This window comes from Pleurodeles waltl, chromosome 5 (genome assembly GCF_031143425.1).
Source record: "Pleurodeles waltl isolate 20211129_DDA chromosome 5, aPleWal1.hap1.20221129, whole genome shotgun sequence".
Taxonomy (NCBI): domain Eukaryota; kingdom Metazoa; phylum Chordata; class Amphibia; order Caudata; family Salamandridae; genus Pleurodeles; species Pleurodeles waltl.
In genome coordinates, this window is record NC_090444.1 from 520,763,097 (window position 1) to 520,790,651 (window position 27,555).

Sequence of the window (27,555 nt, forward strand, 5' to 3'; positions counted from 1 at the left end):
AATATTGCAGACACAGTGCTAGCGAACTTATTGTGGCTATTAAGACTCTCAGTGTAAGTGTGGGTGGAGGCACCGGGCCACAGTTGCTCCGTTCCTCGTGTATTTGTTTACACGCTCTGTTGCCTTGGTTGCAGACGCGCGAGGAGAAGGCAATTATCACAGTGAGAACTCATCGCGAGCGCAGCAGATTTGTCATAGATACCGTGCCACAGGTATTTGTTCACACGCTACGTTGCCTTGGTTGCAGACACGCGAGAAGGCAATTATCACAGTGGGAACTCATCTTTAGCGCTGCATAGCTGCCATAGAAACTGTTCCTCTCTTACCATTCATACACGCTCTGGCGCTTTGCTTTCAGACGTGCAAGGAATACCAGACTTTCCGGAATACAGGATAATGGACATTGTTACTTGAATGGTTGCGAGTTGGGAATCAGGTGACTCACACACTTTTGGAGAAAAGTATATTGGAATTTATAGACCCACGTTTCCATATGGATCTGTTTACAGTGATTCGCATACTTAAATTCAAACTGTTGTTGGTGAACAGAGGACAACTGGAGTGTTACAAAGGGTGTATATGTTTGCAGATTTTTTTTACAGTGATTCACAGACTTTAATTTGAGCACACACCCTGTTCATGTACTTTTGTTACAGATGTTCCGGGTGATTCGCATGTTTTGGTTGCTCACTCAGTGACTCATTGGTCTTACTAGGTGTATAGAGTTTTACCACGTTCCTGCTAAGTTCTAGTAGTTTTTAATTAAGGTAGTCTGAGTTCAAAGTAACTTTAGATCCTGCTTTTAATCTTAATTTCATTATGCAAACGGCAAATTTACCGGTGGCATTTTTACCTGAACCCGGTATTCCCACGATTAAATGGCAACACTGGTAGAAGTCTTTTGAAAGTTATTTGGTGGCGATTTATGGGGTAAACTTTTCTGCTGTTCGAAAGAAGGCAATTTTGTATAATTGCCTTGGTACAGAAGGGCAGAGAATATTTGATCATCAACCTCAAGCGCAACCTTTATCTACTCATCATCGGGATGTGTTCACAGAAGATGTGAATAGACTAGAAAATCACTTTAAGGATGATCTTCGTATTATTGTTGAGAGACATATGTTTTTCACTTGAAAACAATTTCAACATGAGTCAATTGATAATTTTATAGTTGAGCTTAGGGAATTAGCGTCCACATCTGAATTCTTAGGGCCCCTGGATCAGTACCTCAGGGATCAACTAGTTGTGAAATGTTATGATACTAGAATTCAGAAAAAAATCTTATGTTGTAGGAATCTGACACTGAACGAAACGCTAGAAATTGCTAGAGGTATTGAGTGTTCTGTAATAGCTTCTAAAGAATTAAGCAAAATGAAATTGAGTCAAGCAGAAATTGTGAGCATGGTTTTACAGAAAACTAAAACAGTTAAGTCGGCTACTCCTGATTTAAAGAAAAACAGTGCTAAGAGTTTACTTTGCTTTAGGCGTGGTTTTAAGTCACATATGGCTAACTCTTCTAATAGTCCTGCTCTAGGGAAAGTGTGCATGAAATGCAAGAAAACAGGTCATTTTGCTCAGGTATGTAAACAATCACAAAAGGTAATGTTGGTTGAGCATCAGCATTGCGCAGACAGACAAGCAGATGGAGATGAAATGGATTTTATGAAAAGATGTGTTTTGATTATTGATGGTATGTCTGACCTTAATTCTTGTTTCAAATCTTCAAAGGATCTGGTATGTGAAGTCAAAATAGGGGAAGTAAGGTTAAATGTTACAGTGGATTCTGGCTAACCTATAACAATTGTTTCAGATGCAAATTATTATTTGCATTGGAGTAACCTTACTTTATTGCCTCCTGATATAAAAACTGTGGCATGTGACGTTCAAGGAATTGATATGATGGGGTATTTTTGTGGAAAAATGTGTTATCAACATAAAACCATCAGTACTAAAGTATATGTAGCAAAGAGAGGGGACAACATTTTGGGGTGGAAAGATCAAGGACAATTTGGGATGGTTCTAAGGCTGGGTACTGAACAACCTATCACGTTGATTGAGAAAGTGGATATAAAACTAGATATTCTTCAATATGATCTCAACAAGCATACTGTTGTTTTCAGGGACAAGCTTGGTTCAGTATAAGGGTATGAGCACAAAATTATACCTAAACCATGTGCCACTGAGCATTAGAGGGAAGTTCAAAGAACACCTGCGTGAATTATGTGATGGAGGAGTTATTGAACTGGCTGATTCATCCCAATGGGTCTCTCCGATTGTTGTTGCAGTTAAGAAAACGGGGGATTTGAGACTGTGTATGGATTTGAGGTCGCTGAATAAAAACATTTTGGTCGATTGTTTCCTGTTGCCCAAAATACAGGAACTATTGGCACGATTGGGGGGTATGAAAGTATTCTCCACGATTGACCTCAGGTCCGCCAATCGTCAAGTTGAATTGAGTGGAGAGACTCGTTCTCTTACAACATTTGTCACACTGAAGGAAAATGGCTCCCTGTTGCAGTTACCCCCCACTTTTTGCCTGATATTGATGCTGACTTGACTGAGAAGTGTGCTGGGACCCTCCTAACCAGGCCCCAGCATCAGTGTTCTTTCACTAAAAATGGACCATTGTTTCCACAATTGGCACACCCCTTGCACACAGATAAGTCCCTTGTAAAATATACCAGTGGCACCAAGGGCCCTGTGACCAGGGAAGGTCTCTAAGGGCTGCAGCATGTGTTGTGCCAACCTTAGGGACCCCTCACCTAACACATGCACACTGCCATTGCAGATTGTCTGTGTTGGTGGGGAGAAAAAGGCAAAGTCGACATGGCATCCTCCTCAGGGTGCCATGCACAAAAAATACTGCCTGTGGCATAGGTAAGTCACCCCTCTAGCAGGCCTTACAGCCCTAAGGCAGTGTGCACTATACCACAGGTGAGGGCCTAGCTGCATGAGCAATATGCCCCTACAGTGACTAAGTCCATTCTTAGACAAGTACAGTGTGGCCATATTAAGTATATGGTCTGGGAGTTTGGCAAAAACAAACTCCACAGCTCCATAATGGCTACACTGAATACTGGGAAGTTTGGTATCAAACTTCTCAGAATAATAAACCCACCCTGATGCCAGTGTTGGATTTATAAAAAAATGCACTGAGAGGGCATCTTCGAGATGACCCCTATATTTTACCCAATCCTCCAGTGCAGGACTGACTGGTCTGTGCCAGCCTGCTGCTGAGAGACGAGTTTTTAATACCCTGGGGTGAGAGCTCTTGTGCTCTCTGAGGCCAGAAACAAAAGCCTGCACTGGGTGGAGATGCTTAACACCTCCCCCCTGCAGGAACTGTAACACCTAGCAGTGAGCCTCAAAGGCTCAAGCTTCGTGTTACAATGACCCAGGGCACTCCAGCTAGTGGAGATGCCTGCCCCCTGGACACTGCCCCCACTTTAGGTGGCAAGTCCAGGGGAGATAATGAGAAAAACAAGGAGGAGTCACCCACCAGTCAGGACAGCCCGTAAGGTGTCCTGAGCTGAGGTGACCCCTGCCTTTAGACATCCTCCATCTTGATTTTTGAGGATTAGCCCCATTAGGAATAGGATGTGCCCCCCTCCCCTCGGGGAGGAGGCACAATGAGGGTGTAGCCACCCTCAAGGACAGTAGCCATTGGCTACTGCCCCCCAGACCTAAACAAACCCCTAAATTTAGTATTTAGGGGCAACCCAGAACCCAGGAAATCAGATTCCTGCAACCTGAAGAAAGAAGATGGACTGCTGACCTACAAGCCTGCAGATAAGGAGGAAGACGACAACAGCTTTGGCCCCAGCACCACCGGCCTGTCTCCAACTTCGAAAACCTGCTCCAGCGATGCATCCGACAGGGACCAGCGACCTATGAAGCCTCAGAGGACTGCCCTGGACTAAAGGACCAAGAAACTCCCGTGAACAGCAGCCCTGTTCAAAACCAGCTACTTCTTTGCAACAAAGAAGCAACTTCCAAAGACTTCATGTTTCCCGCCGGAAGCGTGAGACTTCCCACTCTGCACCCGACGCCCCTGTCTCGAGATCCAGAGAACAAACTGCTCAGGGAGGACTCCCCGGCGACTGCGAGCCCGTGAGCAACCAGAGACGACCCCCTAGAACCCCCACAGCAGAACATGCAGAGAGAATCCAGAGGCTCCCCCTGACCGCGACTGCCTATAACAAGGGGCCCAACGCCTGGAACCAACACTGCACCCGCAGCCCCCAGGGCCTGAAGGAACCAAACTTCGATGCAGGAGTGACCACCAGGCGACCCTCTGCTTAGCCCAGGTGGTGGCTGCCCCAAGGAGCCCCCCCGTGCCTGCCTGCACCGATGGAGTGACCCCCCAGGTCTCTCAATTGTTTCCTACCTGAAACCCGACGCCTGCTTTGTACACTGCCCCCGGCAGCCCCTGTGCCACTGAGGGTGTATTTTGTGTGCCTACTTGTGTCCCCCCCAGTGCTCTACAAAACCCCCCTGGTCTGCCCCCCGAGGACGCAGGTACTTACCTGCTGGCAGACTGGAACCGGAGCACTCCCCGTTCTCCATAGGCGCCTATGTGTTTTGGGCACCTCTTTGACCTTTGCAACTGACCGGCCCTGAGCTGCTGGTGTGGTAACTTTGGGGTTGACTTGAACCCCCAACGGTGGGCTGCCTATGCCCCAGAACTGAGACTTGTAAGTGTTTTACTTACCTCCTAACCTAACCTTTACTTACCTCCCCCCAGGAACGGTTGATTTTTGCACTGTGTCCACTTTGAAAATAGCTTATTGCCATTTTTACAAAGGCTGTATATGATATTGCTTTCTTTCAAAGTTCCTAAAATATCTAAGTGAAGTACCTTGAATTTAAAGTGTTTCATGTAAAACTTGAACCTGTTGTTCTTAAAATAAACTAAGAAAATATATTTTTCAATATAAAAACCTATTGGCCTGGAGTAAGTCTTTGAGTGTGTGTTCCTCATTTATTGCCTGTGTGTGTACAACAAATACTTAACACTACCCTCTGATAAGCCTACTGCTCAGCCACACTACCACAAAATAGAGCATTAGAATGATCTACTTTTGCCAATATCTTACCTCTAAGGGGAACCCATGGACTCTGTGCGCACTATTTCTTACTTTGAAATAGTATATACAGAGCCAACTTCCTACACACACCGTTTGGTGCTTACAGATTTTTGCAGATGCCTTTCAGATTAGCTCCTGCGGCATCTGTTTCCCAGAAGCTAATGTATCAATTGTTTGGTGATGTACATGGCGTGTTGGCATATCAGAACGATATTCTGATAGGTTCAGAGTCAGTTCAGGAACACGTACACAAACTTAATAAGGTCATAGGAATCTTGGAGGATCATGGGATTACAGTGAAAAAAGAGAAGTGCAAATTCATGGTTGATTATTTAGGTCAGAAAGTTTCTGCACAAGGAATTTTACCCAAGAATGATTTGTTAGTTGCTACTGAAAATTCACCTTCTCCTAATAACAAAGACCAATTGAGATCCTTTTTGGGTCTTTGTGAGTACTAATCATGGTTTGTGCACAATTTTGCTGATCTGACCGAGCCAGTGAGGAAGATTTTGAGGAAGGGTAAGAAATTTCAGTGGCAGGATGCGCAGGTGCAAGCTTTCTCTACTCTCAAAACTCTCATAATGAGGGCTCCTGCTCTTCAATGAAGACATACCTTCTATTATTACCGTGGATGCGAGTGGGGTTGGCCTGGGAGCTGTTTTGAGTCAAATGGTGGACGGTAGAGAACATACTATTGCATTTGCGTCTAGGTGACTTTGAGGCCGAGGTGAACTATAGCACGATAGTGAGGGAGGCATTGGCTTGTGTTTGGGGTGTCAACCACTTTTCAACGTATGTGTGAGGGAGAGAATTTACTCTAGTGACAGATCACAAGCCATTGGTTTATTTATGGAATGATAAAGTTTTAAATAAAACTAGTCCTAGGTTAACCAGGTTGTTAGCTAAGTTGTATGAATTTAACATGAAAATGAAGCACATTGCTGGGGAAAATAATGGCAGGGCAGATTTGCTTTCCAGGTGTCCTGTTTACAATCCCATTGAGATGAAGCAAACGAAGGATGAGGATGTTGTGGTGGGGATGATTGATGGCGTGTTTGTTTCAGGAGAGGTCATCTTCAGACAGGCTTAGAAGGAGGCCGTCGACAAGGATAATTCTCTTTTGATTCTTAAGAAGTATATTTGTGAGGGTTGGCCTGGGGGAAATTGTGTTTCGGATGTGATAAGATCTTTTGGTAAAGTCAAAGATTAATTAAGTGTGGGGGATGATCTTGTTATGCGGGGGGAACGTTTGATACCTCCTAGTGAATTAAGGCACAAATTGATAAAATTGGCCCATGAAGGACATGTAGGAATTACTGGCACAAGGAAACGGTTGCGATTGTATTATTGGTGGTCGGGTATGGATACGAAGTGGAGATGGCAGTTAAGAATTGTTACGTTTGCAGCAGGGGTAGATAAAAGTTTGCACACAAGAGAAGTGCCATTATGTCCTGTGCCATTTCCTGATAAGCCTTGGCAAATACTGTGATTGGTTTTTATTGGTGCTCTAGGGGGTTTGAATGAAGGAAACAAATGTGTTGGTTACAGTAGACTATCATTCTAAATCGGTTTCGTACAAATTTTTAAGAGAACCTAATACCACCAATGTAATTGGATTTTTTAAAGAGATTTTTCACTGGGAGGGAATTCCTAAGTTCTTGGTCACGGACAATGGTGTATAATTTGAAACGCACCAAATGGTTGAATTTTTTAAAAGACTTAATGTTAAGCATCTTACTACCACTTGTTGAGAGGGTAAATAGAATATTCAAGGAAACTATACAAATGGCCATTAGTGCAGGGAAGAGTGTACAGGAGATGGTGGCGGAAAGGATTTGGTGCTATCATAACACGCCACATTCTTCTACAGGTGTAGCTCTTTTTGTACTCTTAAAAGGTAGACACTCTTGCAATGAACGGTCTCCTGCGTGGGTAGTACAGGAAACTTTGAAGGGTGGTGTTACTTCTGACATCAATCAGATGAAGGATAAAGTGGAAAGACTTTAAGTTAAAAGCAAATTGAGATATGACAACCTCAAAAGAGTCATGGATGTTCAATTTAGTGTGGGTGATGAAGTTAGAGTGAAGAAACCTCAGGGTAAGAGAAAGGGAGTGTTGAGTTTGTTTCTATACTACTAAGGTTGTTAGAGTATCAAAACATTCTGTTATGGTGGAGGATGGTAAGTGGCGGAACAAGAGGAATGTGGTGAAAGTGACACGTGTGGTTCCTGGTGTGCAATATTCAGGTGTTTGAGTTAGAGGCGAATTTAACTGTGGTGGCCATGATGATAATGCTCAGGAGGTGGGATCGGGTGAAAATATGTGGCGATGCAGAGTTCAACAGGAAAGAGGAAATTTGAGTATGGGGTATACAAGTGATCTAGAAAGGGGCTCAGGTGAATATGTACAGGATAACAGGGTGCAAGATGGTAGTGGAAATTTGTGCATGGATGGTGGAGGTGTTCTGAGTGAAGTTGAGAGGATGGAGGGAGGTAGTAATCTGGAGGGAGGTAGTAACCTGGAGGCTGAGGTTGATAGGCCCAAAAGAAATGTTGTTAGACCTAAATATTTAAATCAATATGTAATGTATTAGGAGGTTGTCAAAGAAATGTCTTTTAGCCTAATATATGTCAATGTGATAAGATGTATATTTTGTTTTAGGCAAAAGTATGATTTAAGAGGTTTGTTTATTGCGTTTTTGTTCGTTTATTGTTAAGGGGGAAGATGTGTTGAGATTTACATTTGTACTATTGTTTTATTGTTTTGTTGTGTATGTGGCGGTGAACCTTTATGGAACGTTTCCTGCAGAGAATTCTGATGACCTCACAGCATTCTGGGTTTTGACAGTTGGCTGAGAGACTCGGGGCTGTGAGGACGTCGGTGCTGGTTTGTGAAATAAACTTTGTGTCAAGAGTTCTTCCTGCTTCCTGCCTCCTTTCCTTTTTGCCTCGGATATAACAACCCCTTATTCACTGGACACTCTAAAAAAAATCTTACCCAGGTTGACTCACTGCATAACATTAACACTGAGTAGCTATGGTGGAGTGAGATGCCTTGTTTGAGTGCCCATCTGATTTCACCCCTTTTTCCTTACAATTATATTTATAGCTTCTCATACATTTTACCTCCCTGCATTTTCACCTCTACCTAGTGCTGGCCTAGCAAGAAAGGGATCGTTTCCACACTACCGTACTAAGGCCCTGAGCCTCTACACTGTGAAGGAAAACCATATAGGTTAGGAGATAAATACAGGCACAACTAGAATCAACGTGAAATGCATCCGTCTTTTTTCTCTCAACATGCGTTCTTGTGAGATACAGATTTGCTACATATAGGAATTAACAGGCAGTAGTAAAGGATGTATGCTGGTGTTGCTCACTGCAGTGTCACACATTGTTGCAAATTGTGCGTATATTTGTGTTTCAATAAATAACATACACAACCTAACGTTTTCTTCAATGCAAGTCATTCATCAAATAGATAAAGAAAATATATGTTGTTGTGTGAAATTACACTGCCACCAAAAAATAAAGAAATAGTAACTCACCTGACGAAAGATCTCATTGACAAAGTTCACGTAGCCACGTGTGGACAACAAAATTCTTTGCACCATTTCGTATTCTGCCTTTTTCTCTTCTTCAATGCTACAAAGACTGGAATTGCTTAGTCGTCTGTCAGATAGTGTGCTGCTGTTGGAATGGTTCTTTTCCTGTTCCATCTGTGTACTGGTCTCAGTTTCAGTGTTTTTCTCTTGCATAGTGTTACCGACAGTCACATTCTACAAACAGAAAAAAGGAAAAGCCGTCTAAGCCTTGCTGCTTACAAATAAAAAAGATAAAAAGAAAGCATAACCAGGCCTAATTACAAGCATAAACCAGCCATGACACTAAGCCAGAGGATGAAAACACATTAACGTATAAAGGCCTGCCGAATTTCAAGAACCACTCTCAATGTCAGAGATGAACTGCTGGAAATAGTGGCCGGAATACAGACTTTTGTTATGCCTTGTTATAGTATTTAGTTTCACTTACCTTAGTTTTCAAAATAAATAAAATATAACATACACAGGTACGAAGGCCAAGTTCTAGACCCTTAGTGAGCTATGGCTTACGTCAGACACAGAAAAAAGCGTGACGAGGCCGGCGTGGCGGCTTTAGAAGGCAAGGATTCACTGCAGGAATACAAGATCCATAACTTGGCCCAGTCCTGCCTCCTTCAAAAGACAAAGTTGGCGCGTACCCATTTAAACAACATTTTTACTGAGACTGTTGTGTCAGAATTACATTGTGGTGGATCAGGGATCATCCGTGAAACACAACTGTATCAAGAGAAAAGACACACAAGAAAAACTTTCCCCCCGCGTTTCACCCCCTGAAGATTTTATCGATCCATCAGTAACACGAATAAAAACATCTTATGTAATATAAAGAACAAGCAAACTGATTGATTGTGGAGCTAAGTGGCACCGTTGAGATGCAACCCCCATGTAAGGTGGGTAAAAACACCCAGTAGGAGCCGTTAGAGGTAATGAAATAGCGGTAAAGGGACAGTGAATCTCAGGTGGCTAATTCCACGTCAGACAGCGGCTGGGACACTTTCAGGCTATTAGTAGCAGCATGTTCGTTGCGATGTCGCCATCTAAGGCCTCTGACCCGATATGGCAGCTGCCTCCAGGAGCGATGACTGCATTCTGCTCGTATGGAGAGTGTTACGGAGGTGGGGAAGATCTCGAGGTTAGGGTGCTTTTCAATCCAGTCCCAAGCGCTTCCAGATGTTTTGAAGAAGAATGTCTTGCCCATATGCATCATTTACAATTTGGGCAGTAAGAAAATGAGTTACTTACCTGTAACTGCAGTATTCCAGTATTGATATCTTTCATTTTCACAGATTAACATGCTTGAATCATTCCCCGTCGTCGGAATGGGAGCCCTACTGTACCATAATAAAGCAGTATGCATCATTACCATAGGCTGCATTGACAATAAACAGTCACTTTAATACCTTGTTAGTGTCTTTTTTTTTTTTATTCTTTTTTTTAAAGGACCAAACTTAAATTATGACCAATCAGGTGACACCCCTCAACAGAGGCTGCAACCCTCATATGTTTTAGTACAAGTGTAATAACTTCACAGGAGCTATACGAGGAGCCTCTCAGGGAAGAGGGGTGGGTCACATGTGAATTGATTAAAGCTACCAATACTGGAGAACTACAGTTACAGGTAAGTAACTCATGTTCTTCTCCAGTATTGAATCTTTCATCGATTCACATGCTTGAATCAGAATAGCATGCAATTACTCTAAGTATGGTTTTGAGGCAAAATAAATACCCTTTGAAGATGGTGGGTAAATATAATATATCTACATCACCTAAGTTTAAATGTTCCAGACATGAAGTCAGGTAAGTAGTTTAAAAAAAAACATTACATGAAATTATACTGAAATACCATTATAAAACCTCGTAAACAGAGGCTCACCTTATTAGAACAGATGACGCAACGCCACCTGCTCTACAGCATCATCACCACGGTTCATCGATTCCAGGCAGTAGTGCTGCATGAAGGTGTGGGTGCTCTTCCACGTTGCAGCACGACAAATCTTCTCCAATGATACACCTGCAAACACAGCAGTCGAAGTGGACACAGCCCTTGTTCAGTGTGCTCTGGCTGTAAGTGGTTTACCCGCCTTTGAATGGAAAAAACTAGATGGCAGAGGAAATCCATCTTGCAATAGTGGCTTTTGTGATTGAAGTACCTTGTCGAGTCTGACTATATGATACTAAAAGTTGATCAGTTTTAAGTAGTTGCTAAGTACGATTTAAACAGAATTTAAGGCACTGTTTGACATCAAGAGTATGGAGAGACTGTTCAGCTGGAGTAGCTGGATTTGGGAAAAAAGTGCGCAGTATGATGGGCTCATTGAGATAAAATTGAGATGGGACTTTAGGCATGAAGCTTGGGTTTGTCCCGAGTAGTACATAATCATCAACGAAATGTAGAAATGGTTCCTGCATTGTGAAAGCCTGTATTTCGCTGTCTTCTAGCAGAGGTGAGAGCCAAAAGTAACACTACCACCAATGTCAAGAACTTTAGGTCTGCATTGTGAATGGGTTTGAATGGTGGTTTCATTAGCTGGGAGAGAACTATATTGAGATGCTGTTGCAGAGGAAGAGTTTGGACCAGAGAGAAAGCTCTGAATAATACGTTCATGAATTGTTTAATTATCTTTGTGGAGCAAAGGGAAAGAGTGTGATGAACATATCTCGAGATTGCTGCGAGGTGAACCTTAGTCCTGATCTAGCAAGCAATAGGAGATACAGCAGAATCTGCTCAGGTGATGGGTTCGAGGGATGCAAGTTAGATTGATGGCACCAAACACTGAAGCTCTTCCAATTTCGCCTGTATGCCCTGTTGGTGGATTCGGGTCTTGCTTTAGACAGGGTATCCCTACAACAGCAAGGAATGTCTAGTACCTTGAATCCATCGAATTCAGGAGCCATGCATACAAGTGCAGAGAGGCTGGTTCCAGATGAAGGATCTGGCCTTTGTTCATGGTTAACAATGTTGACATTGCTGGAAGGCAAATGGGATTGCATTCCAACAACAGGAGTCGTCCGGTAAACCAGTGTTGCCTGTGCCACCTGGGTGCAATCAGGATCTTGCGTCAGTGCTCTCTTCTCAATTTTCTGAGGACCTTTGGTATGAGAAGTTTGGGAGGGAGCGTATGCATAAATCCCTGACCATCTTACCAAAAGGGCATTCCCCAATGACCCCAGGAGAGGATACCCACTGATGTAGAACTGGCATTTGGCATTCTTGTCTGTCACAAAGGCATCCAATGCTGGTGTGCCCCGGCGAGCAAATATCATGTTTAGCTGTGTTAGATCCAGTTCCCTCTCATGGCAACTGTCTTTTGCCCTGCTGAGTGTGTCTGCTATAGCGTTGCTGGCTCTGGATACATGCTCGGCTTTCAGTGATATTTTGTGAATTGTGAGCCAATTCCACAGATCCTGGGCCTCTGGGGAGAGTGTTAATGATCGCGTACCCCCTTATTTGCTTACATAATGTATGCACAAACCCGCACTGAGGATCCTGCTATCCTTGGAAGAAAAGTCTGCAAAGTGAGAAAAGTGGCTTTCAACTCTCAACTGTTGATATGCACGGCTTTCTGTTCTGTCAACCACTTTTCCTGGATTTGAAAGTCCTGCAGGTGGCCACCCCAGTCTTGCAGAGAAGCATCTGTGGTGATGACATACTGAGGATCTGAGGTAGAAACATGAGGCCCTTTGACAATGAGAAGACTGGGAGCGCCATGCAAGGGTCTTCTTCATGTTTGGAGTGATAGTCACGTTGTCAGAGGATTCTTCTGTCTGGATCCAATGCTTCTGTAATTCTTTTTGTAATGGTCTCATCTTCAGTCATTCAAGAGGTGCTAGACTGATCGCAGAAGCCATCATGCCCGGCAACAACTTGTACAGATGAACTAAAGTGGTCCTTCTTTCTCACTGCTCGACTTCCAAAGCTCTTAGCTTGTGGTGTCTGTTCTGAGATAAATAGCATTGTTCTGTATTGTATCCAGAATGGATCCTAGGAACATTAGTTTGTTTTGGAATAGGTACCGATTTCTGGAAATTGACAGGGAGACCCAGCTTGTGAAATAGCTTGAGACAGGCTTGTGTGGCTCTGGACGCATGATAGGGCTTTGAGAAGTGAATCGTCTATTTAAGGGAACACTTGGTGACCTTGGTTTCTGAGGGCAGCTGCTACTGATGCCAGGCACTTGGTGAATATACAAGGTGTCGATTTGAGTCAGAATGGGAGGGCTTTGAATTAGTAATGGGTACCAGCAACGGTGAAGCAAAGATATTTTCTGTGTTTGGGATGAATGAGAATGTGGAAATATGCAAGCTGCAATTTGAGAGTCAGCATGAAATCTCCGCTGTTGAGAAGGTGCAGGATATTAGAAAGGGTGACCATCCTTAATGATTGCTTGCGTAAGAATTTGTTACGTTTTGTTAAGTCTAGGATGGGCTGCCACTCCCCCGTTTTCTTTTGTATCAGGAAGAATCAAGAGTAAAAGCCTATGTCCTTCTGTGAAAACGGAACTCTCTTGATTGCCTCCTTTGAAAGCATGGTGAGGCCTTCTTTTTTCAAAAAGCGAAGATGAGGGGGGTGCATTCCCCTTGGGGGGTTATTTGGCGGTCTCCGTACAAATTCTAGGGCATGGCCATAAGTGACCAGGTCTAATACCCATTAGTCCAATGTTATTCCTTTCCATTGGGGTAGATATTTGGAGACCTTTGCACTCACAGGACAGAATGTGGTATCTGTAGCCGGCACCCAGAGCATGTCACTGTTTATGACCTGTCTCCCTACTCTGGGAGGATTGCTTTCAGCGAGGGTCTTGTTTGGTGTAGGCCGCTGCAGATGGCTGATGGTACTGCTGCTGATAAGCTTATCAGTATTGTGTTTGAAAAGGCTAAAACTGCTGAGGAGCATTGGTATAACCCTCTATAAGTGGAAAACCCCCTTCCACAAGCTCACCAAACGGCGCGCTCTTACATTGAAGGGTACAGAGGGATCTAGCATTATCAGTGACTGTCCTCATTGCTAGTAGTGCATCATCTATGTGCTGCCCAAAAAGTGTTTTCCATTCATATGCTATATCTAAAACCTTAGTAACTCCGGTCTGAGAGATGTTGATTTAAGCCATCCTTGGCGTCTGAAGAGCACTGCTCCAGCCAGTTGACAGGAGCCTGTTGAGGCGATGTCCAATGCGCAATCAATCACCTCAGAGGAGGTGCGCATTCCCTCTTGCAAGATCTTTGTTGCTTCTGCTTTCTTATAGTCAGGGACATGGTCTATGAGGTCACATCTCCCTAATGTAGTAGCTGAGGATGGCCAGAGAGTTTCCGCTATTACCATAATGGCAGATAAAAGGGAAAACCTCTTGAGTGTATTATCCAGACGTCTGCCCTGCCTGTCTGGTGGAGTAGAGATTGGAGCAGAAAGGTTTTGGAGCAAAGTTGTGCAGCTCGTGATATTACAGAGTCTGGTTTGGGATGACCTGTAAGGAAAGCAGGAGAATTTTCCAGGGCCTTGTACTTCTTGTCTACCCAGGCTAACACTGTAGTCACTGTAACCGGGTTATTCATTATTTTTATCCTCTCCTCTCAAACGTAGTCAGTGATGGAGATAGCCCTGACTGATTGTCTTGCCTGTTCCTTAAAATCGTAAACAAAACAATCAGCCTGCTTGATGGAAGTTTAGAGGTGAAACCTCGTTACTGATCTCTCCATCATGTTATGAAACCCCCTGATATCCTCTGGGGGAAAATGTGATGGGTGTGGCGGTGGAGATGATGGTGTGGGAATGAGATAGTGTTCACACTCATTCTGAGGAGGAGCATGTTCCATGATCTCTCCTTCTCTTTCATCCTCCGATGAATGGGGAGGTCCCCTCCCTTGGTGGTGCTGCTATGCTTGGCCCTGGGGATATCCTGGGAGTTAAAGGCAGGGGGATAAATTGTGGCACAGTTGGCGCAGCTGGTTGAGGCGTTAACACCTGCTGTTCAGGAAACCTTCTCTTAGAATTCTGCAACTTAGCTTGCAAGTCCTGGACCAATGAAACAGATAACTGCAGTTCCTCCTGCCTTTGTTGAGGTTGATAATGGTGTTCATAATGTCTCTTTGGTGGAGTAGCATATTATTGTTGATAATAGTGCTCCTCTTCTTCCTCAATGTCATCAACCTCTTAGCATTTACCTAATAATGCATATGTACTGTGTGCATGTCCAAAGGATCCATCATCATCATCTGACTCCTCCATATCCAGCAAATGGGATGGAGGAAATGGTGAAACTTTACTGGGAGACGTTAGCACCAGAGTCAATGTCCTTGTAGCCACTTTTATTATGATCAACAATGTTGTAAATGATGTCATCATTAACGCAATGGCTGGATCTGAAGATGTAAGCGTCGATGAATGGTGTTTCACAGTTGACGGTGTCTTTCTTGGCGTTGCCATGGACGGTGGCGTCGTCGACAGTTTAGTCATTGACATGAGCATCGACGGTGGGTAAATACTCTTCGACAATATGGAGCATTGATGACTGCTGTTCCTGCCAATGATGGCCTTGCAGAAGAGATGGTGATCACCGCCGTCGGCTAGACTGCGTTTGGGGATGATGTTGTCATCAATGGTTTTTGAAGCAGTCTTTTGTTTTCTCATCAACGGATCCCCAGACTTCAGAGATAGGGTGGTGGGCTGAGAAGAGGCCTTCTCTGTGGAGATGTGTTGTCTTTTCTTCTTTTTTCAGAGAGTCTTTATTGTGCATTTTAAAGGCTTTTCTGCTCTCCTCATATGTCCTTTGATCAGAGAATGTTGCCCTTTTTTCGTGACCTCTCAAAGGTGTCACTGCCCTCCTCAGAATTGGTAGCCTTCTGAGTTTTAGACTTCTGCAGCCACGGAAGTAGCCTCCGCTCTGTCTTACAAAGTCTCTGAAAAGAAAGTTCTACAGATTTTACAATCCTTTACCTGGTGGTTGGTGGAAGAGGCAATAAAAACATTCTTTTTGCAGGTCATCCACATGAAGTTGTTTTCTTCCACAGGACTTGCAATATCTGAAGAGTCCTTTTCTGGCAGTATAAGGAAGAACTGTGCAGAGTTCATGGGGACTTCCTTTGCACAACGTGCAGTAGAAAATCTGAGGGATGCAGCCTCTCTTGGGAGTGTTCTACAGGGTGCCATCACCTGACTGGTCAAAGTTCAAGTTTGATACTTTTAAAAAAAAAAGGACTTAGATAAGCTATTGAAGTGACTGTTCTTTACCATTAGGGCCTATGGTAGTGATGCATATTGCTTTATTATGGTACTGTAGGACTCCCATTTCAACAGCAGGAAGTGATTCAAGCATGTGAATCTATGAAAGATCTAATACTGGAGAATAGGAGCATACATTTTATTTGCATCGCCCATAAGTTTTGCTTCATGTCAAGGAATGAGCACCGTTACTGCTTAACTTTGAGAGTGTAGTTCAGAAAATCATAGCTGCGTGCCACAGTGTACCTTGTCCAATTTTCAGGTGCATCTCAGGATAGCATCCCAGTCTGCAATGTTAAAGATGTGAGCAATGATCAGCCACGGGGTGCATCCAGTCAGGGATGTGTGTGCCCTTTCAACCAGAAGATTTCAACCAGGTTGTCATGAACAGTGTGGATGAAAAGGCCTCAGAGCCCTCAGGTATGCAGACAATGTTATTACAATTTTGTCGCGAGTGTCCCGCAGCATCCTCTGCACAGGCCTCTGATTGACAAACTACTGTTTGGAGAACTGAGACAGTTTTACAAAACATTCTATTAGAGTCTTCAGCCTCCTGTACTCATCCCTTAACCTCTATGATCCATTCAACTGTGTTCCTCAGGTCCTGAGCAAGAAGAGGTCACTGCTCAGTGCAAATGCACTCCTCTCGCACAGCACTGCACCCTAGTCAAGGAGGGGTCAGGGGTTTATTTACAAATCTTCCCACAGTGAAATAATAGAGCACTGGTTCTGCTGTGCCAAGAATTTTCCTCGTTGATGGGGCTTGATGAAAAGCACCTGCTTTCTTCATCTGTTTAGCCATGTTCCTGCAGAATAATGATGTTGACTATATTTATCGAATTCAAGTAACTGTAACTTGCAGAACTTACATGAAATATACTAGTTAAATGGTTTATTTTATTAATATCCTTTCCTAATTTCATCATAACATTTCATTGTGTCTTCAAAATTAATATACTGATTTTAAGAGTATATATTTTAACTTTATCGTATGCCATTACCACAAAAGATTTATTAGTGAAATTGTTTAAAGACTGAGAATGAATAAAAAGAATTAGGACAGAAGCTAAAATCCAGATAAAAACTTTTTTTCTGTGAAACTTGAGTCAAGTTGGTTTAAAGTGAATGAACCTGAATAGACATATGTATACAAGTACTTACATTACTCAAAAGTAACAGTTAAGAAAGTGCTGAAATATCTGTGCCAATCAGCAAGGCAGTGCACAAAAGCAGTACAACAACCAGTACAAGTACTAAAAAGCAACAGACAGTACAAGTGAACTGTGCCAGAGCACTCTGCCAGTGCAATCAAATCTAAATCTATCAGGCTATGGGACTGATAATTAAGCAAATATAAACTATACCTCATAAAAGAGTGAGTCCTACTGGAAAATCTGAGCCATTAAAGACAATGCCCATGATGGACAAAACAAAATTGTGTTTCAAGACCTCTCGACAGTTACAAGGTTAAAATTATAACTGATTAGCGGTTCTACACAGAGTTATTTCAACTGATTTATTGGTGTTCATTTGGACAACAAGCTTTAGCAAACTATAAGCCACATCAGACAGGCCAGTCTGCAGAATCGCTGCTAATATAGAGACTTACCAGAGTATTCTGTAGCTATTTCTATCTGCTGGAGGGAGTCAGGAACCAAGGCTTTACAAACCATACTGTCTTAAGCCGGTGACAGTATTCTCTATAATACTGGCTATTCAAGCATGCACAGTGCTGAAGAATTGATTACTAGGGGTGTGGCTTGGCTGAAGCTAAGATGACCACAAACTAAGCGCGCTCACCGGCGCCCAAATAACTTACCTTAACATTCGACCAGAATCCACCGGCATCCTGAATAGTAATTAGTACTCAGCTGACCTAGAGAACCTGGTGAGAGAGATGTGTGCATATTGCTGGAAACTTCCCCGGGAATCCGTCTGTGGCCGAGAGGAAAGAGCCAACAGATACCCTATAACTGTGCCCAAAGCAAGTCTTTCCTTGGCTAGGGACAACACTGAAAAGTAATACTTCAGGAAACTTGGTTTGAAGTGGGTCATCGTACCCACTACCACACCAACCAAAAACCTGTCCCAATGGCAGGGGTATACTGATTTTGTCAAGGGATGTCTGGCTGCCAAGATGATACCTACAACTTAGGGGAGAAGATTCAATGCAGTCAGTTGTTGCCATTCAATCACCAAGGATGGAGTTGAAGACTGAGCAAGTCAGGATGATGAATGCTGCTCTGTACCTGCAACAGAAGATCTTCCCGAAGTGGCAGCCTGATCGGAGGACAGGTGCTCATGCCAAGGAGTTCTGGATACTACACTCTCCATGCCCCATCCAGTGCCACTAGGATGACTTGGGTACAGTTATTTCTGGTCTTTTCTCTAGAACGCTGGGCAGGAGTGGCATTGACAGGCGAGGCGCACAGCAGTCCAGAGTTCTATTCTAGGTGGAAGACGCCTTAGAGGGAGAGCGTCCTCAGGAGGTACAACACACAGAATAGTTGACATCTGTTGCTCTTGGTGGTAGAGGGGGCTGCCTGATTGAGCAAAGGTTCTTCTTTTTTGCAAGAGAGACCTGGCGCCACCTCCGGGTGTAAATGCCATTTGTGATCCACTAGGCACTAGTAGCTGAGTTTGTCTGCCTTAGCATTCAAAGATCCCAACAGGTGGTGTACTGCAAGGAAAATCTCCTCATGCGTGCCAGACACTTCCAGAGATGTAGTGCCTCCTGACATATAGTACATAACCCCCAACCTGCCCTGTCTGTGGAAAACAACATCCGTTTGATGAAGGGTAGAAAGGCCTTCAACTCCAAGTGAAAGGCAGCTTCAGAAGGCGGAAGTGGAGCTGGGACCCTACTGGAGATCAGATGGCTTTGATCTCCACCTCTCCAAAGGGGCTGCACCAAATCAGAAGTGGTGCATCACTCACCAATGTGAGCTCTGAGTGGGAAAGGGAGGGATGCAAAAATGTAAAGCTTGCTGCCCCTGTTGCCCACGTGGTATGTGGGTATCGCAGCCACAATAACAATAAAGTTGTTTGGTTTGCTGAGCAGGCTAAATTTGGTGGACATATCGGAATATCCTGGTGGTGTAGCTGACATGGTGTAAGGAGACAGGCCTAAAGAGTGTTGTGGCCATACAACCTATAAAGCACCCAAGGGCTGAATCTGCTTTATCACCAAAAAGACAAGACCCATACAAGGATATATCCCTGAGGGTAGACTGAACGGCATCAGAGAAATCCGTGCACCTTATTCAGGCATGTCTCCTGATATTCACATCATTGTGTCCAATCCATAGCAGATTATAAACTTAGCCATGTTACAGCCATACAGGATAGCCTGTGTGAGTACAAGATGCAAGTCGTCAGGCATCAGGTAAGACTTGTGAGATGGAATCCTAAAGGGGGTGATTATAACACCCTAGGAGGCAGCTAATGTTAACAGAACGAAGTGCTAGACTTGTTGAACAAAACACATGCTTCTCAAAGGTTTCAAGGCAATTTGATTCACTGCCCAACAGAAAAGTAAGGAATGCACTACGGTTGATCTTGTTTGTTGAACCCAGCACAACTAGGCTCTCAGGTATGGGATGCAAAGTCAAAAAGTTTGGACCATTCAGGTCTGGATGGTGAAGTCCTTCGAGCTGTATGTTTACAGGGGTTCCAGAACACAGTTTTGCCCAAGTCCTGAGCAGAGTGTCAGTTAGGGCCTCAATAAATAACAGCAGGAGCTCAGTATTAGTTTGCCCAGGCTGAAGCATCTCCGAAAGAACATTAGTCTTCACCCTCCTAATTGGTAAAAGGAGATTGAGGAGCGCACTTTGCATGACCACTGCAAAAGAGACACTTTTTCAGTGCTGGGGGCTAAACTAACCCAGTGTCAAAGCTACTTACATCCAGATGGTCCACATACTAATGGTCCTCTGTGTATGGTTGGGCAAATTTGTCTTTAGCATCATAAGGTAAATATGCAGAGTTTGAGCCCTTCCTTGGGGGATGAACAGAGTATCTGAGTTTGATGGGTTGCCTGAAAGCTGAGAAAGGAAGGATCAGGATGTGGCCTTGGTTGAGGATGATGCAGAGCCAACTCAGAAAGCAAGACAGGGTGCAGTTCATCTCTCAGCCTTGGTGCTTTAGGGCCCGGCAGGGACTGTGGTGCTGAGATCAGAAGCTGATGCAGAACCAATAGTGGATCCAGATGGTATCACGGGCAGACCTACTAGTGGAGTCCCAGATGGAGGCGCTTTCGGTTCCTTGGGGCTTGAAGGTAACCTAGAGGGTGCTGGTGGTGTGCCAAAGAGCTGCAGAATTGGTTTCACAGAATTGTACTATTTGCTGCGGCTTCGTCAACTACCCTGGAAATTCGAGTTGCGCCAAGATAAATCGGGTACGATGCTTTGGAAGGGAGACCGAGTGGCACGTTGACACTCACGCACCTTCTCTGCAGTGCAAGAGTGGCAGTAAGGAGCACAGTCCTGCTTGGTCCTTTTTTGGGTAAGTTGAAGAAAAACCATAAACTCGAAGTTCAATATTGATCAGCCATGGGGATAGCTTCAGAAACAAGAATGGAACTTTCCCTTCAACCTGTCATGGCGCAGAGCCTGCTGGTGTGTGGAGAAGTATAGCTTCATCACTCCATCCAGGATAGCATTGGAATTCATCAAGCTGCAGTCAGCGCAAGCCTTGGGGTTGTATTCCAAACCCAGGCATCACAGACAAACTGATGGAGATCTGACTGTCCTTACAAGGTTTAAACCCTGTAGTCCTGGGAGGTCACATTTTCCTTTGCACACTAGTATTTTCAAGAATTCGTAAAGGATAAGTCTCACTAAGAGATCACACTGGATCAGTGTCTGGTGGCATGGAAAGATACGAATAACTAGCTCTATGCTGTTCTGTGCGGGCCACATTGCACCACATTTTGGCACACAGAGGTACTGCTCAAAAGTTTCAGGATCTATTAAACACCTGGGAAATATTTAAAATGTAAAGAGTCTGCAGTTAGAAGTATCTATCAGAAGCTACGGTTAATTTTTTTTTCCCCAAATACCCTTATTGGCATTTTTCAATATTAAACAGCATGTCTATATCCAAGTTTCACATATTACATTATTAAATGCGGTCATAAAAGCAGATCATTGAAATAGCACATTATCATATTAGTGATATTTAATTGTTATCATGTGCGGACTCTTTGTCTGTTTCATCTCCTTTTTCTCTCATTTCAACTGTATCCTTCAATAACTATATTACTCTAGTCTCTATTATTACTATGCATGCATCCTCTTATTTTTCTGTCTTCTCCCATTGATCACTGCAATCTCCAATCAAAGGCATAGTTATACTTCCAGTTATGTTAGATCTTCAGTGCAGATCTACATACTTCATACACCTTCATTAGAGTACACAGTCACCTGAGTTGGGAGTAAGTGTCAATGCAACATGTATAAGAGTGTTCTGCTCATTTGGAGGGGATGAAGAGTTCTATTATTGTAGCAAGTCTGAGACAGACAATAGGAAACCTTAAACAGGGGAGGGGGGGGGGGTAGGGAAGAGAAAACTGTTAATTTTAACTTTAACTACGACGACTCAGGTAATAGATGATATGCTGGATTTTGGGATAAATCAGTATTATCACTTAGGCTAATACGTGAATACAAGGACCCTCAATCTCGGAATGAGTATGCATCAGGTGGACCCAGGACCTAATGCCAGGACATGCCACCCATAGCGTTGTAGGCAATATGGGCTATTATGATCCTCTCCCAGTACTACCAGGCCTCCCTTTTGTTGCTCCTGCAACACATCCCCTCATCTAGTCAACATTCGGTGGCGTGTACTTCTAGTAGATGCCTTCCCCATTGTGAGATTCGGTATCTACATTTGGTTGCCATCATGATTTCAGTATCTCTGTCCAGAGATGTGCTATAGTGCGCTTCCTGATACCCTTGCTGTCTTCTTTCTTAAGTGCTCGCTCTTCTGCCACTGCCCACTTTGTAACATCTTTTTATCATTCATCAAAACTGAGACATCTGGCTGATTTGCAGGCCATTGTAATGCATCTCCTTGCTATGAACTATGTTAAATCTATGGACCGGGACCCAACCTTGCACTTCCTGGGTCTGGGGAAGTTACTCACCAAGCAAATGTCAGTGGTGGGTGGGAGCAGGCGCCCGAGAGTGAGGTGTATTCTGCGAATGATCTCTCACCCCAAAAACCTGTAAATGAGCACAACACAACTTCATGTGACAGAAGCCTACGTCTAAAATTCCACATCTTGGGCATTCTTGGGCATCCCCTCCATATATTACCTGCAGTCTATGCTGTGTCAAATAGGTCATGTGTAGGAAGCTGAATTGAATATATTGTGTTACGCAAGGCACTCTTGGGGGTATGCAATCATCCTGCTCCAGTCTCTATCCACGATCTCTTTCCCCAAGACCCCTTCCCATTTAGCCCTTAACATTGTTAACGGTGTACATCCCATCTCACTCAGTGCTTTGTAGAACGAGGTAATCAATCTGCTAGCCAAACCCAATATGAGAAGTAGCTGGAGTATACTGTGTGTGGGGGGGTTCCTTAGGTCTGCAAAGGAGCGCACCAGAGCCTCATAGGTCAGGAAGTGACCACCAGGCAGGCCCGTGAGCGTCCATCAGATTTCCTAGCGGGATGAGCCCTCCTTCTTGAAAAAGGTAGCCAACAGTCACCAATCCAGCGGCATACCAATTTAATAGCCCGGTCACTGTAAAATAAGGAAACCGGTTCACCATGTGGGAGGCCTATTATATGTAGCTCAGGGACATAGACTACTGGCCTACGAGTCCTCACTTGACTTCTCTTCCAAGTAGTTAAGGCCACTTTCCACTTTCAGTAATTTAGTTGGATGGAAAATTGGTACATCTGGTCTCAGTAACAATGACAATAATAAGCCCTGGTAAGGGGACGAGTCTATCAGATCTAACAGACCCCGGTGTGTATCTCCAAGCCATCTAGCAATCCACTGCAACTGCGCTGCCAAATAAAATAACTCAAAGTCTGGGGCTCCCAGTCCTCCTTCTTTTGATGGGTGTCACAAAATTGCGAGTGACACTATGGTCCGGAATATGACCTTGGCAGATAGGACCCTCAGTCACAAAAGCGATGATATCACATTACAAGTTCCATTAGGTCCTATGGAACTTGTAGAACGGCAGGATGGATATCTGTCAATTTTGAGACGGAGTAGACCATCGGCCAAGGTCATAATCAGGCCCTTTGTCTGCTCCCATCCCATATGAGTTCCCTGAGCAATGCATCTACAAGTCGAAACCACACCACTGGGAGATTAATTGGTATGTTTGCAAAAAAGTAAAGAAGGCGTGGTAACAACACCATTTTAGTTATTGCTATGCAAGCCATCAGGAATAATTTTAGTAATCTTCGGAAAAGAACATTATTCTGAAAGGAGCAATATGCTCTTCCCAAGTTTCCTTCGTATACATCTTCAGTAGTGTGGTAAATCTGGATGCCTAAATATCTAAAGGAGGAGGGTTTCCATCGGAGTCCCATCGGTAGTGTTGTGACGGCTGGGTATCTTTAGTACAGGGAAATAGGCAGGTCTTTGCTCAATTCAGCTGCAAGCCAGACACTCTCCCAAATTCCTCTTGTCTCTCAATGGCACCATCCACTCTATTCCTACCATTTGCCAAGTACAGGAGGAGGTCGTCATCATCATCATCATCATCATACAATGAGATAACATGACAGTGTCCGTCCACAAGTAGCCAGTCTCTGCACCATCTTTTCAGCAGCAGACTGCAAATGGTTCTATTGCCAGTGCAAATAATAAAGATGATAATGTGCAACCCTGCTTAGTCCCTCTGTAGACAGCATATATGGCGGAGACAGTAAACCCAGTTCATACCCCAAGCAGTTGGCTCAGTGTACAGCAGTGTCACTCACCTTATCCAGCCCTCCCCTAGGCCAATTTGCTGCATAACCTTAGTCAGGAAGTCCCAGCAAATAGAATCAAAAGCTTTCTCGAGATTCCCTGACATAAGAGTGGCCTTAGCCTGGGACTGCACGTTCAGATGGTGCAGAATGTGGAAGAGTCTGCACAGATTAAGGGAGGTGTTCCTACCGGAGATAAACCTGTTATGATCTTCGTATACGAGTGTCCCCATATAGGGAATAATTCTGTTTGCCAAAACCTTTCTAAGTATTTTGAAGTCCATATTCAACATAGATAATGGATGAAATGCTGAGGCAGGCGCCCCTTAACGTGTCATCTTAGTGAGGGGAACCGTTAATGCACTCCTGGTGGATTCTGGTAGACTACCCCTTTCTAATGAGGTATTCTAGTTTTAGAATCAATACATCTACATATGTCATATAAAATTCAGCTGGAAGGCCATCTGGCCACGGAGTCTTACCCCTGACGATCTCCCTGATTAATTGACTTATTTCCAGCGCAGTAACCAGACTCTCCACCCCCCCCCCCCCACCCCTCTAGTTCCCCAGCTGTTCCCTAAGGCAGAGTCTGTAACTGTACTCTTTCTAGGAGTGCCTCTTAAGCGTGGTCAGGTAGAGCCTCCTGTTGTCTGTAAAGAGCATCGTAATTCAGGAAGGATCAGCCAGGCACATAAGCATCCAGATTGGCCCTCTTCCTCGTGGGTTTTATACACATATGCCTTGTAATCAAGGTCCAGAGTTTCACTGTGTTTTTTATGTGCCTCTTGCAATCTCTGACTAGTAAAGGGGTCGGACCTCTGTGTCATTTCTAATTGATGTATGGAGGCTTCATGGGTTTGCAGTTCCCCCTGTAGTTCTCTGCAAGCTCCCACGGTTTGACCCATGCGTTGCCTCTGTACCACAACCTTAAAGGTCTCCCGTTCTACTATGATAGAAGAGGCAGACCCTTGATTTGCTGTAAAGTAATCTGTGATAGCAGTGCACACTGACTTCCTATAGCTGCTGTCTTCAAGTGTCTCAGGCTGCAGCCACCATAGTGGTATTATTGGCCTGGTCTGCAGTGGAGCAAGTGTCATAAGAAGAGGGCTATGGTACGAGAGGGTACGACCCAGATATTCTGTAGTACGCACTGAGTGACGTAACCCCATAGAGCACAACAGTCTGTCTAGTCTGGCGTGTAAATCATGTATGTGGGAGTAATATGAGTAGTCCAGTTCTTGTCCATGCTAGAGCACCCATATGTCAGTGAGGGCCCAATGTCGAAACCAATCCCTGAACCCAGGATCTATGATTCATAAGTTAATAAAATGGATACGAGAGCAGTGTAATGTCATCAAGATGGCAACTCTACCAAATTTTCTTTTTTCAAGCTCTCCCACTTGCAGCGTGTCTTCTTTCACAAAGTTGAGGTTGCATGGTAAACATTTATCTGGCAACCTAAGGACCCATAAAGTGTGATCACTCAGCTACAACAACCACTAGATAAGGGTCGATCTTCCTTGTCTTAAGTCTTATTACTGGGCATGGGTTTTAACAAGATTATCTAGAGTGTTGCTTTATCACCTATTACATGGTCACTCAGATCTATATGGAGATCTAACTCCGGCTCGAGTGTTGGTTTAACCAACAGCTAATAAGAAAACAAGATCCAGAACTCAATTGTATACACACATTTGGGAGGCCACTGCCACCAAGCTACAGATTCACAAAGATAATAGGTGCCTTACGTAGGGTCTATCCCATATTTTTCAAGCTTGTCCCACAAAGGACTGGTACAAACTTAGCCCTATACAAAACTACAAATTTGAGGATATTCTTTTCCTACATTACTTGCAACATATTCCAATCCCCATAGTGGGCTCTTTAAACACTTACACACTTACAGCCGAGTTATTATTTTATGGGTAAGTTTACAAATGACCTAGAACCAATCTCATACATAGAATGCCTGCTCTCTGTAAAGCATGAAGGCACTATGAGGTCTGACTATCAACTGCGGCAAGAAAAGCAGCGGCATAATCCGCAATATCTTGCAAATCAGTGTTTGCTTAGACTTATGGAACCGGTTAATAGTGTAAAGAACGAGCAAATTATTGGCTGAAGTATTGAGATTAAAATATATCTCACCTCAAAATACACCACTATAAATTTATACAGGATATATATTTCACATCAATGAGTCTTCTCATGGGGATGGTGTGCCGATTCGAAATGTTCCTATGCGAAGCAAATGAAGCCGACACTACACATATCTTTCTAATATCTATAAAAAATCTGAGTTTTATTGCAGAAGGTCAACCTTCATTAAATTAAAAAAAAATCTGTATTTTTGTACCGCTAAGGTTCAAAGTTATCATCTTGCTACTGCTTAGGCCCTTGCATAATCATTGGTCCTTACCAATGTCTTAATAATATTCAAGGGAGCATTCAAGTGAACCCTCGTTGAGGTAAATGCACATAGAGCGTACGGTAAGCAATGAAGGTAGATGGTGAAAAAGGCAATGTTTCTATTGTTATTTTACCAAACATTATACAAATATAGCTGGCTTTGCCAACGTGTTCCAGTGATAAACATGCTTTTGTCGTAGTTGGACTCTTACTCCTAGGCAAGACTGCCGGTTTGGGGATGACAGCACTTTTGTTTGTAGGCAACTAAGCCAGTCCTAAAACAAGTCGAAACTGTCGGCCCAACCCTCCCGACTCACAAGCAGTACCTCACCAAAAACCCAGATAGCAAAAGGTGATTTCTGGCAGCTTTACACATGGACTCTTGATTGCGACATCTAAGGGGAGTCATGGCGGAATGGAAGTTACCCTTTTCTCATTTTAGTAATAAGTCTCAGTCACATACAAGCAATGAAGGAGATGCAGAAACGTTTTCAATATATTTATTGAAAGGACTGCAATCTACAGTAAAATGCATGAGCTGCAAAGATTAGGATAATGCATTATAAAAGAAGCATGATAATAAAGATGAGAGGTTTGAATACAAAGCCCCCCACCATCCTGCAAAAAACATGAAATGTAAAAATCCCTAGCATAGAGAACCTAATCCCTAACCTAATGAAAGCGAGATGTGGTAAACCTAATCTGCCAGTACCATGTCTATGAGAAGCACCCCCCCTAACCCTCTAGATCAGACTGCGTGTGAGGTGTATTTATACAGACCATGTAGGACCCCTGACGCAGGGATGTTCCAAAACCATAGACAAGGAGGCACACTTGTGGCAGCAATTATGTATACAATCCCCGACAAGTTTACATTATGTTCCTGTCACCCATAAGTGAGAAGGGGACATGATGTGCCAACCTACGTACATCACCCAATTATGACGCTGATACCTTCACAGAGTGGCACTGATAATGTAAAAATAAAACATTTCTTTAACTATAAACATGGCACCATTTTAAAAGAAATAATAAAATAAATGGGCTAAAACAGAGCAAACTAAGTAGGTTAAAACTCACTAGGTGACGGGGGCACAGGCCTGCAAGCCAAAAGGCTAAGCTAACCTCCTGAGTCCCAATAAAACTAACAAGATCCACTACACTTTTAACATTACACACAGCATAAACATATGAGCCAACAAGAAAACAGAATTTAAATGTCATGCAGTTAAGTAGTCTGAATAATATACTACTCAAAGAAACATTAAGCTTCCTGTTCTCCGATAAATTGTAAAATTTGTGTG

The 27,555-nt window shown here is 43.6% G+C and overlaps 1 protein-coding gene across 5 annotated transcripts in view; it reads right to left on the minus strand.

The window, feature by feature from the left end:
* The window catches only part of RALGAPA2 (Ral GTPase activating protein catalytic subunit alpha 2), a 1,651,508-nt gene that overhangs the window by 1,130,777 nt on the left and 493,176 nt on the right, over nt 1-27,555 (minus strand). For all 5 annotated transcript variants that reach the window (XM_069234346.1, XM_069234347.1, XM_069234343.1 and 2 more), the window contains exon 10: nt 8,635-8,865. In XM_069234346.1, coding sequence (XP_069090447.1) covers nt 8,635-8,865 — 231 coding nt within the window. The remainder of the gene's footprint in view (nt 1-8,634; nt 8,866-27,555) is intronic.